This window comes from Saccopteryx bilineata, chromosome 3, assembly GCF_036850765.1.
Source record: "Saccopteryx bilineata isolate mSacBil1 chromosome 3, mSacBil1_pri_phased_curated, whole genome shotgun sequence".
Classification (NCBI taxonomy): domain Eukaryota; kingdom Metazoa; phylum Chordata; class Mammalia; order Chiroptera; family Emballonuridae; genus Saccopteryx; species Saccopteryx bilineata.
The window spans coordinates 94180296-94192813 of record NC_089492.1 but is presented as its reverse complement, the minus strand read 5'-3'; the positions used below and the strand labels follow the sequence as shown (position 1 = coordinate 94192813).

Sequence of the window (12518 nt, the reverse complement as noted above, 5' to 3'; positions counted from 1 at the left end):
TCTTGTGTACCTGTAATGGTTCCAGACATATATCTGAAGACAGAACATTGCCATGATCACTGTTTTATTTCAGGCAAGTTTCTTAACAAAATGCCAGCAATACAGATAATAAAGATACTGTCCATAAGCATCACTTAATCAAGCATTTATTACATAGGTCATGGTCTTTTAGAAGTATAAAATACTCCTGACCAGGCATGGCACAGTGAATAGCGCGTCAGACTGGGATGCAGAGGACCCAGGTTCCAAACCCTGAGGTTGCCCAGCTTGAGTGCAGGCTCATCTGGTTTGAGCAAGGCTCACCAGCTTAAGCCCAAGGTCGCTGGCTTGAGCAAGGGGTTACTTGGTCTGCTCTAGCGCCCCCCCCCCCCCCCCCCCGTCAAGGCACATATGAGAAAGCAATCAATGAACAACTAAGGTGCTGCAACGAAGAACTGATGCTTTTCATCTCTCTCCCTTCTTGTCTGTCTGTCTCTATCTGTCCCTCTCTCTGTCTCTGTCACAAAAAAAGTGTAAAATATATACACATTGTAGAAGAAAAATAGTTCATCATTAAAATTTTTTTCATCATTAAAATTTTTTTTCTGACACTCAAAGCCACACTGCAGAGAAGTTTTAAACGTAGCATTTGTTATCAGTTGCTTTGGTTATTAGCTGTTGGTAACTTACGTGCTACCTTTTATATCTTAAGGAATATTGTTATTAGTATTTCTAGATAATTAATTAAAAACTAAGGTGATAGTATTTACTAAAATTTAACTTAAAAATGAATTTAGTATACTCTATTTTTTACAACTGAAATAAAATTTTATTTTATTCCAGACTTGGTCTCTGCATTCACTGGCTTTGATAGTGGATTCGAGTGGCCCAATGTATCGTGGGTATGTGGAACCTACATTGTCTCTAGTTCTTACCTTGCTGTTGACAGTTCCACCCTCCCATACGGAAGTTCATCAGTGTTTGGGTAGATGCTTGGGGGCTATAATCACTACTGTTGGCCCTGAACTACAAGGTAAGTTCATCTTAAATTAGAGAAACTAGACAGATCATTACTTTCTTTCAATTTCCTGAATGTGATCATCATGTTGCTTAAAGAAATTTTTTTTAGATGTTCCTTTTTACATTTATTTTTTAATCTAAAAAAATTTTTCAATCACTTAAAGAAATTTTGTAGTAAAAATCATCATCATCATCATCAATCCTAGGCACTAAATTCTTGCAAATTGTGGGAGACCTGGAACTCTGCTTTTTACATGTATTATTTAATCTCTACAACAAACCTGTAGCTTGTAGCATTTTTTGAAGTTCTGAACAGAGAAAATATTTCTAAATGAAATTTTACTTAGGGCCACATGAAGATAAAGACAGAAGTAGAATTCCTTTGGCCTGGAAAACCATTCACTTGTCCTTATGGACTTTCGCTTTGCTGTTTTCTTTGAACTTTCAGGATTAGGAACATAGTTTTGAAAAATCACTGCCATAAGGTAGATAATATTATCTCATTTTTCCCTGAGGAAGTAAGCTCAGAGAAGATAAGTAGCTTGCCTAGAGTTACTGAACTAATAAGTAGCAGATTTATGATTCTAAGGTCCATGTTCTTACCACTCAATTACACTGAAATAATAACACTAATGGTTAAACACTCAGGTCAACAAATTACTGCTAATTTATCCTGAATATATAAGCTACTTTCAGAGTTTTATTTTAGCATTTATTAAATGTCTTCAGTGGGTCAAGCTTTTTATAACAAACATCTCATTTCTGACAATAATCCTGAGACAGACATACGTCTCCATTTCACAGAAGAAACCCAGGCTGAGAGAGGTTACATATGTACCACCAGTGAGTGGTTGGGTCAGAGATGACACCCAGATCAGTATCCTCTGCTTGCATTCTCAACCACTGTTGGGTCAGAGATGACACCCAGATCAGTATCCTCTGCTTGCATTCTTAACCACTGTGGACAGACATTTCTAAAAAGAAGGAAGTGGAAAGAAAGGATATTAAAGAAAAATGCTAGGGATTGAGAAAATTTGTGATTTAGACATGTCCCTTTCTTGGACGCAGAGTCGTCTTTGAGAAAGTTGATGGTTCTGTCTTCAGTGAATATCAGAAGGATAAGGAGAGAAAAAACAGGTGCCTTTGATTAAGTGTATGTGTTTACCAAGTGCTTTCTGATGTGATGGTGATGAGGCAATGCTTATTTCAAATTAGAATGTGGCTCCTACCTGACTCTGATTTCCTTGTTTAGTCCTTCTGTGTACATGAAACTTTTATATTTGTAAAAATTTTATTTCATCTTTAGAAGTAAAAGATAAGTTCACAGCTATGTTTGGGAAGTTTTAAAGACCTTGTATTTTCTCAGGCCTGTGCTGATAATAGTATATTTGGCAATTAAGACAGTGTTATGTAGACAGCACATGATACTACAATTTATTTTTCCTATCTCTGTAAAAGTTGCCATTACTCTTATTAGGAAAATGGGATTTCAAGTTATATAACAGAGGTGTTAATGTTGGTTGAACAGGGAACCTGAGATGAGGACTCTTGTCTTTTTCAAATAAAATTAATGGGTTTAAAAAACAATATAATTTTCAGGAAATAAATATAAGCCTAGCTAAATCTAATAGAGGTACATTGTCATCTATATACTGTTGTGTTTAAATCATTTTCATGGGCTTTGCAGACTTTTTTTTTTAGCAAGAGAGACAGAAAAACAGACAGGGACAGACAGACAGGAGGGAGAGGGATGAGAAGCATCATTTCTTCATTGTGGCACCTTAGTTGTTCATTGCTTGCTTTCTCTTATGTGCCTTGACCATATGAGGGGGCTCCAGCAGAGCAAGTGACCACTTACTTGCTCAAGCCAGCCACCTTGGGCTCAAGCCAGTGACTTTGGGCTTCAAGCCAGCGACCTTTGGGCTCAAGCCAGCGACCATGGGATCATGTCTATTATCCCACACTCAAGCCCAGCGACCCTGCGCTCCAGCTGGTGAGCCCACACTCAAGCTGGATGAGTCCATGCTCAAGCCAGCGACCTTGGGGTTTCAAACCTGGGTCCACTGCATCCCAGGCCGATGCAAAACCACCTGGTCATGCCAGGCCTTTGTTTTGTTTTTTGGGGGGTTTTTTGTAATAGAGACAGAGAGAAGGACAGATAGAGACAGATAGATAGGAAGGGAAAGAGATGAGAAGCATCAGTTCTTTGTTGCGGCACCTTAGTTGTTCATTGATGGCTTTCTTACATGTGCCTTGACTGGGGGGGCTACAGCAGATCGAGTGACCCCTTGCTCAAGCCAGCATCCTTGGGCTCAAGCCAGCAACCATGGGGTCATGTCTATGATCCCATGCTCAAGTTAGCGACTCCCACGCTCAAGCTGGTAAGCCCACGCTCAAGCTGGATGAGCCCATGCTCAAGCCAGCAACCCTGGGGTTTCGAACCTAGGTTCTCTGTGTCCCAGTCCAAGGCTCTATCCACTGCGCCACCGTCTGGTCAGGCCATACCTTTGTTTTGAAACTATCTGAATTGTAATCAGAAGGAGGGGTATTTAGAAGATAATTGTTTTCTAGAAATATTTTTGGTGTTAATAAAAACGTTTTATTTTACATTTTTTATTTTGTTGCTAGGAAATGGAGCAACAATTTCCACAATTCGTTCTTCTTGTTTGGTGGGCTGTGCTATTACCCAGGATCACTCAGATTCCCTCGTCCAGGCAGCTGCCATCTCCTGCCTTCAGCAGCTTCACATGTTTGCACCACGACATGTCAATCTGTCTAGTCTCGTTCCTAGCCTTTGTGTAAGTATAGAGCTTTTGTATTTATTGATTTATTTAGAGAGCTCCAGATTCATTTCCCAAAAGATCAAACTAGATCAAATTAAAAAAAAATGCAAGTTTTTATCCTGGATGATGAATTCTAAGATTTCAGCTTTGCCCTGGCCGGTTAGCTCAGTGGTAGAGCGTCGGCCTGGCGTGCAGAAGTCCCGGGTTCGTTTCCTGGCCAGGGCACACAGGAGAAGCGCCCATCTGCTTCTCCACCCTCCCCCTCTCCTTCCTCTCTGTCTCTCTCTTCCCCTCCCGCAGCCAAGGCTCCATTGGAGCAAAGATGGCCCGGGCGCTGGGGATGGCTCCTTGGCCTCTGCCCCAGGCGCTAGAGTGGCTCTGGTTGCAACAGAGTGATGCCCCGGAGGGGCAGAGCATCACCCCCTGGTGGGCAGAGCGTCGCCCCTGGTGGGAGTGCCGGGTGGATCCCGGTCGGGCACGTGCGGGAGTCTGTCTGACTGTCTCTCCCCGTTTCCAGCTTCAGAAAAATACAAAAAATAAAAATAAAAAAAAAGATTTCAGCTTCAATAATCATTTTATGATGATTTATTTTATTTTGTGATTTTTTTTTAAAGTATTTTTCTGAAGTGAGAAGCGGGGGGGGGAAGGGCAGGCAGACAGACTCCCGCATGTGCCCCACCGGGATCCACCTGGCATGCCCACCAGGGGGTGATGCTCTGCCCATCTGGGGTATTGCTCTGCTGTAATCAGAGCCATTCTAGCACCTGAGCAGAGGCCATGGAGCCATCCATAGTGCCCAGGCCAACTTTGCTCCAATGGAGCCTTGGCTGCAGAAGGGGAAGAGAGAGATAGAGAGAAAGAAGAGGAGGAAAGGTGGAGAAGCAGATGGGCGCTTCTCCTGTGTGCCCTGGCCGGGAATCGAACCTGGGACCTCTACATGCCAGGCCAGTGATCTACTGCTGAGCTAACCAGCCAGTGTGATTTTCTTTTTCATGTCTTTAAAAGTATTTTGATGAACTATATGTTTCTTGGCTAAGAATGCATCATATTTTTAGTTTTTCCTACTCAGAATTTTATTTCCTAAAGTTTGATAACTTCTGAGGATCTATTACTATCCTCATAGTTGTTAACCCTTTGAATCGTGAGTTTTTTGTTAATCCGTCCTTTTTTTTTATAATTTTTAAAAATTATTAGTTATTCATTTTAGATGGGAGACAAAGAGAGAGAGAGTGTGAGAGAGAGAGAGAAAGAAAGGGAGGAGGAGCAGGAAGCATCAACTCCCATATGTGCCTTGACCAGGCAAGCCCAGGGTTTCAAACCCGTGACCTCAGCGTTTCAGGTCTACACTTTATGCACTGTGCCACCACAGATCAGGCGTTGTTAACCCTTTGAGTGAGGACGTACGTGAATGTTTGTACTACTCAAAGGGTTAATTTATCCACTCAACAAATACTTAGTGAGAGCGTGCTATATGTCAGTCATCATGCAAAGTATGGAGGATACATCTGTCATCATGAAGTTTATAGTTTTAAGGGAACCTGGCTAACAATGATTATTTAGAAATAAGTGCTAGAAAAGGCTACAGGGAGCACCATACATGGAGCCTGTCATAATCCAGGCATTCAGAAAAGATTCCCCTGAAAAAATAAAATTGAAGGTGTGATCTTCAGGATAAATAGGAGTCAGTTTGGGGAAGAACACGGTATTGGAGTAGGCAGCATTTATTTTTAAGGCAGAAGAAAAATATGTGAAAGACCCTGGGACAGGATGGAGTGGGATGTATTTAAGAAACTGTTGAGTCATCTGGTAGAGTGATACAGGTAGAAGCCCAGATACATTGGATTAAAGATGGAACAGAAATTGCCTGACCTGTGATGGCGCAGTGAATAAAGCATTGACCTGGAATGCTGAGGTCACAGGTTTGAAAACCAGGACTAGCCCAGTCAAGGAACTTACTAGTAGTCAAGGCAACTACTAGGCGTTGATCCTTCCTGCTCCGCCCCCCCCCCCATCTTTCTCTCTCTCTCTTCTCTCTAAAATCAGTAAATAAAATCTTTTTAAAAATTTTTATTTATTTATTTATCTTATGACAGAGTCAGAGAGAGGGACAGACAGGAAGGGAGAGAGATGAGAAGCATCAATTCTTTGTTGCGGCACCTTAGTTTTTCATTGATTGCTTTCTTATATGTGCCTTGACCGTGGGGCTACAGCAGACTGAGTGACCCTTTGCTCGAGCCAGTGACCTTGGGTCCAAGCTGGTGAGCCTTGCTCAAACCAGATGAGCCTGCGCTCAAGCTGGAGACCTTGGGGTCTCGAACCTGGGTCTTACGCATCCCAGTCCAATGCTCTATTTACTGCGCCACTGCCTGGTCAGGCAGTAAATAAAATCTTAAAAAAAAAAAAAGATGGAATAGAAACAGAAACATCTTTCCAGAAGTTTGTAGAGTAGAGGACAGAGTGCAAAGAGTCAAGGGGGTGAATGGGTCAGGGAAGACTCTTTCCTTCCACAGTAGTGAGAAGTGAGCATGTTTAAATACTGAGGACATGGAGCCAGTAGGGTGGGCAAGTCAAAGGTAGAGAGCAGAGAGGGAAACTTAATCATCCAAGGTTTTAATGGGGTAGAGTTTTCAGGGCGTAAGTAAGGGGTATCTCTTCCAGTGCAGCATAAAGAAAGAAGGAAAGGATGTTTGTGGATATAGGTGAGCAGGCTGGAAGATGAGGGAGGGAGTCATCTAATGGCCTTTACTTTCTTGATCAAGTCCTATGAATGAGGGAGCCAGCAGTAGAGTCAGAAGTTTGGGTAGAATAGGATGTGGGAGTTTGCAAGTAACTGGAGAACTACAAGATCCTGTGGTTGTACTGAGGGTTCACTAGAGGTCAGTGGCCCTCTTTATTTCCATTTTGTGATTTATGATGGTACTAATTCATCTGTTGTGAGATTTTTTTCCAGCACCTGTAAACAACCTGGGTGTGGGCATGGAGGAGCCAGATACTTTGATACATTTGTCGGTGGGCTTTAGTCAAACAGATTTAAATAAATGACAGCAGGGCGAGGGAGGTGAGGAAGTTAACAAGACAGCACTGAAATGAAGGGTTATGAAATCTCAATAAGGGAGAAAGGTAAAGACAGGAGGGGCTGATGTATAGGGAGAAAGAAGTAAAGGCTCTATAGATGTAACCATGGGAGACTGTTGCTGAGGAAAGGGAATGGAAGGTCATCCATGATATGGTAAAGGAACTGAAAGGCCATGAGACTAGATCTCATGTGATGTGTTTAGCTTTACTCAACAACATTTGCTCCTGTTTCACCACAGGGCACTGAATTAGTCCCACATCATTAGGGAGTTTGAGTGTGCCACAAGGCAGAGAGCAGGTGCACGTGGAATGTTTTCGAAGAACATCCGCAAAAAAAATAAAAAAGGTCAACTAAGAATATACACTAGATTGAATTCTGCCACGTGATAAGTCACATGCTGGCAAAAGCCATGGTCTGATGCCCAAGCTCTGAGGCCATAGATGGTACTCTTGAGCCAGGTAGACTTGTTGCAGAACAGAAGCTTGGATAGGCACCTGAGGAATGTGGTGAAGATGCAGGCATACACTCCTCAAGCTGTCTGGTTCCTCTCTCTTTTTTTCCCTCATTAATGGAAAGTATGCTGTGGAGGTTGACCTTATGAGATAGAACACATTTAAATAAGAGGATCTGGGAAAGTAATAACATTACTTTCTTTATCTCAGTGGCAGTTATCAGGAAACCACAGGGAATGCAATGGGTTTCCTTTGTGTCGACACAAGATTATGTCTGCAAGCTGATATCCTTAGTAGAACCTCATGGATTTTATTACAAGGCATATTGGAGCACTTTCCTGAACCACTTCCAAAAGACTAAATAGTGAGATTACAGGCAGCTGGTGGGAAGGAAATGGCATGGCAGGATAAGGTGAGAAAAAGGGCCATTCAAGTGGATGGCTTGTTTCCATATTGACAGAAGGCCTTTGTGCTTTTCCATTACCAGATCTTTTGACACTCTGAAAAATCGTCTACACATGGATGGGTTCATTCATATTAGTGAAATCAATTCAGATTTTTATACATTTCATGTTCTGTTCTACTCAGTTATTGACTTTTTGTACCATGTGACCCGTAGTTATTCATTCTCCTGTCCTGACAGAAGTATTCTGCACATAGACATTTATGTCCTCTGGGATAATTGTAGAAGTCTGTGAGGGAAAGACTTGGGCTTAATGCCCACGTTGTCAAGGACAGAGCAGGGGTGTTCATTTGTCTAGGATGGTAGGCACAAGAAGAGATAGCAAGATGACATAAAGTAAAATAATAGGGGTTTTTATAGGAAGATGGAGGTAGGAGCACACAGCGTTCCTGTTCTTGAGGTTTGTGGAGTGTAGGGGGGAAAAAAGAAGCTTTTTCTAATTAGGCAATTAGGCATAATTTATAAAAGTTGAATATATGCATACATTTTTACTCAGCAGGTCCACTGTTAAGTAAATGCCCAACAGAAATTCATGCATATGTATGCCAAAAGATACGGACAGGAATGTTCATTGCCATGTTATTCATAGTAGCCAAAAAATAAACAACCTAAATGTTCATCAGTCAGCAAAGTGGGTAAAGAGCGATATAATTATTTCACAGAATACTTCCCAGCAATAAAAATTAATGAACTACTATTATATGGGATCAGATGGATGAATCTCACAGACATATTGCTGATAAGAAGCCAGACACAGAAGAGAACACACTGTATGGTTCCATTTAGCTCAAGTTCAAGAACAGGCTAAACCAAATCCTGGTTATGGATGTCCTACAAATTGTAGTTTTCTCTGAGGGACTAGGAAGGGCATGAGGAAGCCACATATTTTTATCAAATTTAATGTTTTATTCGTAATATTTTGTGGATTTTCACAGAAAATTATCATTGGAAATTTTTCAAATAAAAACATCTTTACTTTCACCTGGTTTACAGTGACTGTCAAGATATCAGATTATAATCATCTCTCATTTTAGAGATGTTAAAATGAAAAAGGAAATCACCTCAGAATCATTGAAATGGAGTTTTGAAAACACTTCATAAATTGTAAAATGTTTTCTTTCTTTCACTTTTACTTTGGCTCTGCCAGTCACCATTTTTTTAGTGTATTTTCTTAGCTATAGTTCTGTTTAATTATAATTAAATTAAATTTCTATGATGTTCTACTTCATGTACATACTGCTCACAAAAATTAGAGGAAATTTCAAAATGAATATGAAGCTATAAGATATCTCCTAATTATTGTGAGCAGTATATTTAGTCATTTGGTTCTTACAGCAGTTGTGTAAGAGTGGCAGGTGGACATTGTCCCCTTTGTATGGGCAACAAAGCGGAAACTCGGCGAGTCTAAGTGATTTGTCCTGCCCATCTCATGTGACCATACTTAAGCTCTCTTAATTATAGGACATTTGAAAGTTTCAAAATGTGTTATATTCAGGATGAGAAGTAAATAAAATTTTGTTGGAAAATACTTGTCATTTTCTCCCCTCAGTTATATAAAGTTTTTAATATTTGGTATAAATTTTATTGGCTATGAATTTTATGCAAATATATCTTGAGTTACAAATGCTATCTTAATAATATAAATGGAGTATAATATATGATATATTAATAATGCTATATTTTTATCACCTAAAAATATGCTGTCTTACATTGTGAAGGGGTGATGGATTCCACATAATCATTCCACCCTTCATCATTTGTAGATAAGATTCTTTCTAAAATATATTGTATTACCAAAAAAATAAAAATATGAAATGTATTACTTCTGTGCTTAAAAAGTAGCATGTGGGCTCTGGTGGGTTGGCTCAGTGGTAGAGCATCGCCTGGCATGTGGATGTTCCAGGTTCGATTCCCGCCAGGGCACACAAGAGAAGCATCCATCTGCTTCTCCACGCCTACCCCCTCACTTCTCTCTCTCTTATTCTCTATACCTCTCTTGTCCTCCTCTCCTGCAGCTATGGCTTTATGGAGCAAATTAGCCCCAGGCACTGAGGATGACTCCTGGCCTCTGCCTCGGGTGCTAAAAAATGCCTCTGGTTGCAAAGGAGCAAGGCCCCAGATGGGCAGAGCAGTGCCCGCTAGTGGGCTTGCTAGGTGGATTCTGGTCGGGGCACATGTTGGAGTCTGTCTCTGCCTCCCCTCTTCTCACTAAAAATTTTTTTAAAAAGTAGCATGTGAAAGATAGTTTAATATTTTCTTGATGAATCAGAGCTATAGTAATAATGGTAATAGCTAACATTTATTGAGCAATTACAATGTGTCAGCCACTTATATGAACTTATTTTATTTTCACTATATTCTTATGAAGAATTACTGTCCCCATTATACATCTGGGCAAACAAGGCCCAGGGAGACTAAGTGACTTGTCTAAGGTCACTCTGGAGTAAGTGACTAAACCAGGATTCAAATCCAGCCTGGCAACCGGAGCCTGAGCTCTCAATCATTAGGCTGTACTGTGCTTTATCCTTTACTTCATATGTTAGTATATGCTATATTGACTCTCACAGGAACTTTTGAGAAAACAAAAATTCTATACCAGAGGACTTTGTTTTGCAATTCTTCTTAGGTGTTTTCTTGATTTTTTAATTTTATTTTAATTAATACCTTCCTTTACTTTCAATTTTTACTGTAGTGGTGCAGTAGATAAAGCCTCAGCCTGGAATGCTGAGGTCGCTGGTTTGAGACCCTGGGCTTGCCCAGTCAAGGATCATATGAGAAGCAACAGCTATGAGTTGATGCTTCCCGCTCCTCCCCCACCACTTCTCTCTCCCTCTTTTTTCAATCTAAAATCAATAAATAAAATCTTTTTTAAAAAAGAAATTTTTTTGGCCCTGGCCCTTTGGCTCAGTGGTAGAGCGTCGGCCTGGCGTGCAGAAGTCCCGGGTTCGATTCCCGGCCAGGGCACACAGGAGAAGTGCCCATCTGCTTCTCCACCCCTCCCCCTCTCCTTCCTCTCTGTCTCTCTCTTCCCCTCCCGCAGCCGAGGCTCCAGTGGAGCAAAGATGGCCTGGGCGCTGGGGATGGCTCCTTGGCCTCTGCCCCAGGCGCTGGAGTGGCTCTGGTCGCAACAGAGCAACGCCCCAGAGGGGCAGAGCATCACCCCCTGGTGGGCGTGCTGGGTGGATCCCGGTCGGGCGCATGCAGGAGTCTCTCCCCGTTTCAAGCTTCAGAAAAATACCAAAAAAAAAAAGAAATTTTTTTACTGAGTACTCTGCCCCCTAACTTTTCATTCACATCATATAATCTATGTGTACTTATACAGATTTTATTAGGACCATATATAACATGCAAAAGATCCTTCTGCAGTTTTATTCAGTACATTGTATGATATTTGGTGCTCAGGCCTTGGAGTAGTTATTTTGGCTACTAAAGCATTCTTTATATATTTTACTGCTATTGTTATTTTTCTAAAAGGCCATTATTTGATGACAGTGTTTAAATGACTGAGGCTGTTAAATGAAGAGTCTCTTCACAGGTTAGGTGTTGATATATCTTCATGAGGCAAGTACAATTACAGCATTTTCTTTTTTAATTGATTTTAGAGAGAGAGGAAGGGCAAGAGGGAGAGAGAGACAAGAACATCAATCTGTTCCTGTGTGTGCCCTGACTGGGGATTGAGCTGGCAATCTCTGGGCTTCAGGACGATGCTCTAACCAACTGAGCCGTCCAGCCAGGGCCAATTACAGGTTAAAAAAAAAAAGTCTAACATTGTTATGGTTTCCAGGTTCACTTGTGTAGTTCCCATCTGCTACTTCGACGAGCTGCTGTGGCATGCCTCCGGCAGCTTGCACAAAGAGAAGCCGCTGAAGTGTGCGAATATGCCATGAGCCTCGCAAAAAACGCTGGGGACAAAGAGAGCAGTGGTACTAGTAAGTCACTCATCAATCAGTTTTCTTTTCATTTAAATACGTTAACATATCAAATGAGTATTACTTATTAAATAACATATTTTGGGCCCTGGCTGGTTGGCTCAGTGGTAGAGTGCTGGCCCAGTGTGTGGATGTCCAGGTTTGATTCTTGGTCAGGGCACACAAGAGAAAGACTCATCTGCCTCTCTACCCCTCCCCCTCTAGCTTCTTTCTCTCTCTCCCCCTCCTGCAGCCATGGCTCAGTTGGAGCGAGTTGGCCTCGGGCACTGAGCATGGCTCCATGGCCTCTGCTTCAGGTGCTAAGAAGAGTTTGGTTGCTGAGCAATGGAGCAATGCCCCAGATGGGCAGAGCATCACCCCCTAGTGCACTTGCCGGGTAGATCCTGGTTGGGGCACATGCAGGAGGAGTCTGTTTTTCTGCCTCCCCTCCTCACTGAATTAAAAAAAAAAAGAAAAAACTCTTTGTGTTAAAATATGTTCAATTTTCTTATTTTTAAAAATAAAATTATCACCTTAAAAATTTCAGAGTAGTTTTCTTGGTAATTTTACATATTTGCCTTTTAAAAAATTTTGTAACTTAAAAAAGATACCATTTATCTGAATATTTCTGTCATCCCTTGAGAATGATTTAGTTATATAAAGGGTGACTCACTGGGGATATTGCTTTGTATCACTAATAGACTTCTGAAAAGAGAAATTATCTATTTTGAAAGCTTCCAGTCTTTGACAGTAGTTCACTTTTTGTGATATAACCTTTCTAAGAGGTAAGGCCAGAGTAACCAATACTCTATGAAATGTTGGTAGTATAAGGTAGAT

At 41.2% G+C, this 12518-nt stretch overlaps 1 protein-coding gene across 4 annotated transcripts in view; it reads left to right on the top strand.

The window, feature by feature from the left end:
• The window catches only part of HEATR5B (HEAT repeat containing 5B), a 97189-nt gene that overhangs the window by 46997 nt on the left and 37674 nt on the right, over nucleotides 1–12518 (top strand). For all 4 annotated transcript variants that reach the window (XM_066266904.1, XM_066266903.1, XM_066266902.1 and 1 more), the window contains exons 20-22: nucleotides 823–1012; nucleotides 3628–3797; nucleotides 11558–11702. In XM_066266904.1, coding sequence (XP_066123001.1) covers nucleotides 823–1012; nucleotides 3628–3797; nucleotides 11558–11702 — 505 coding nt within the window. The remainder of the gene's footprint in view (nucleotides 1–822; nucleotides 1013–3627; nucleotides 3798–11557; nucleotides 11703–12518) is intronic.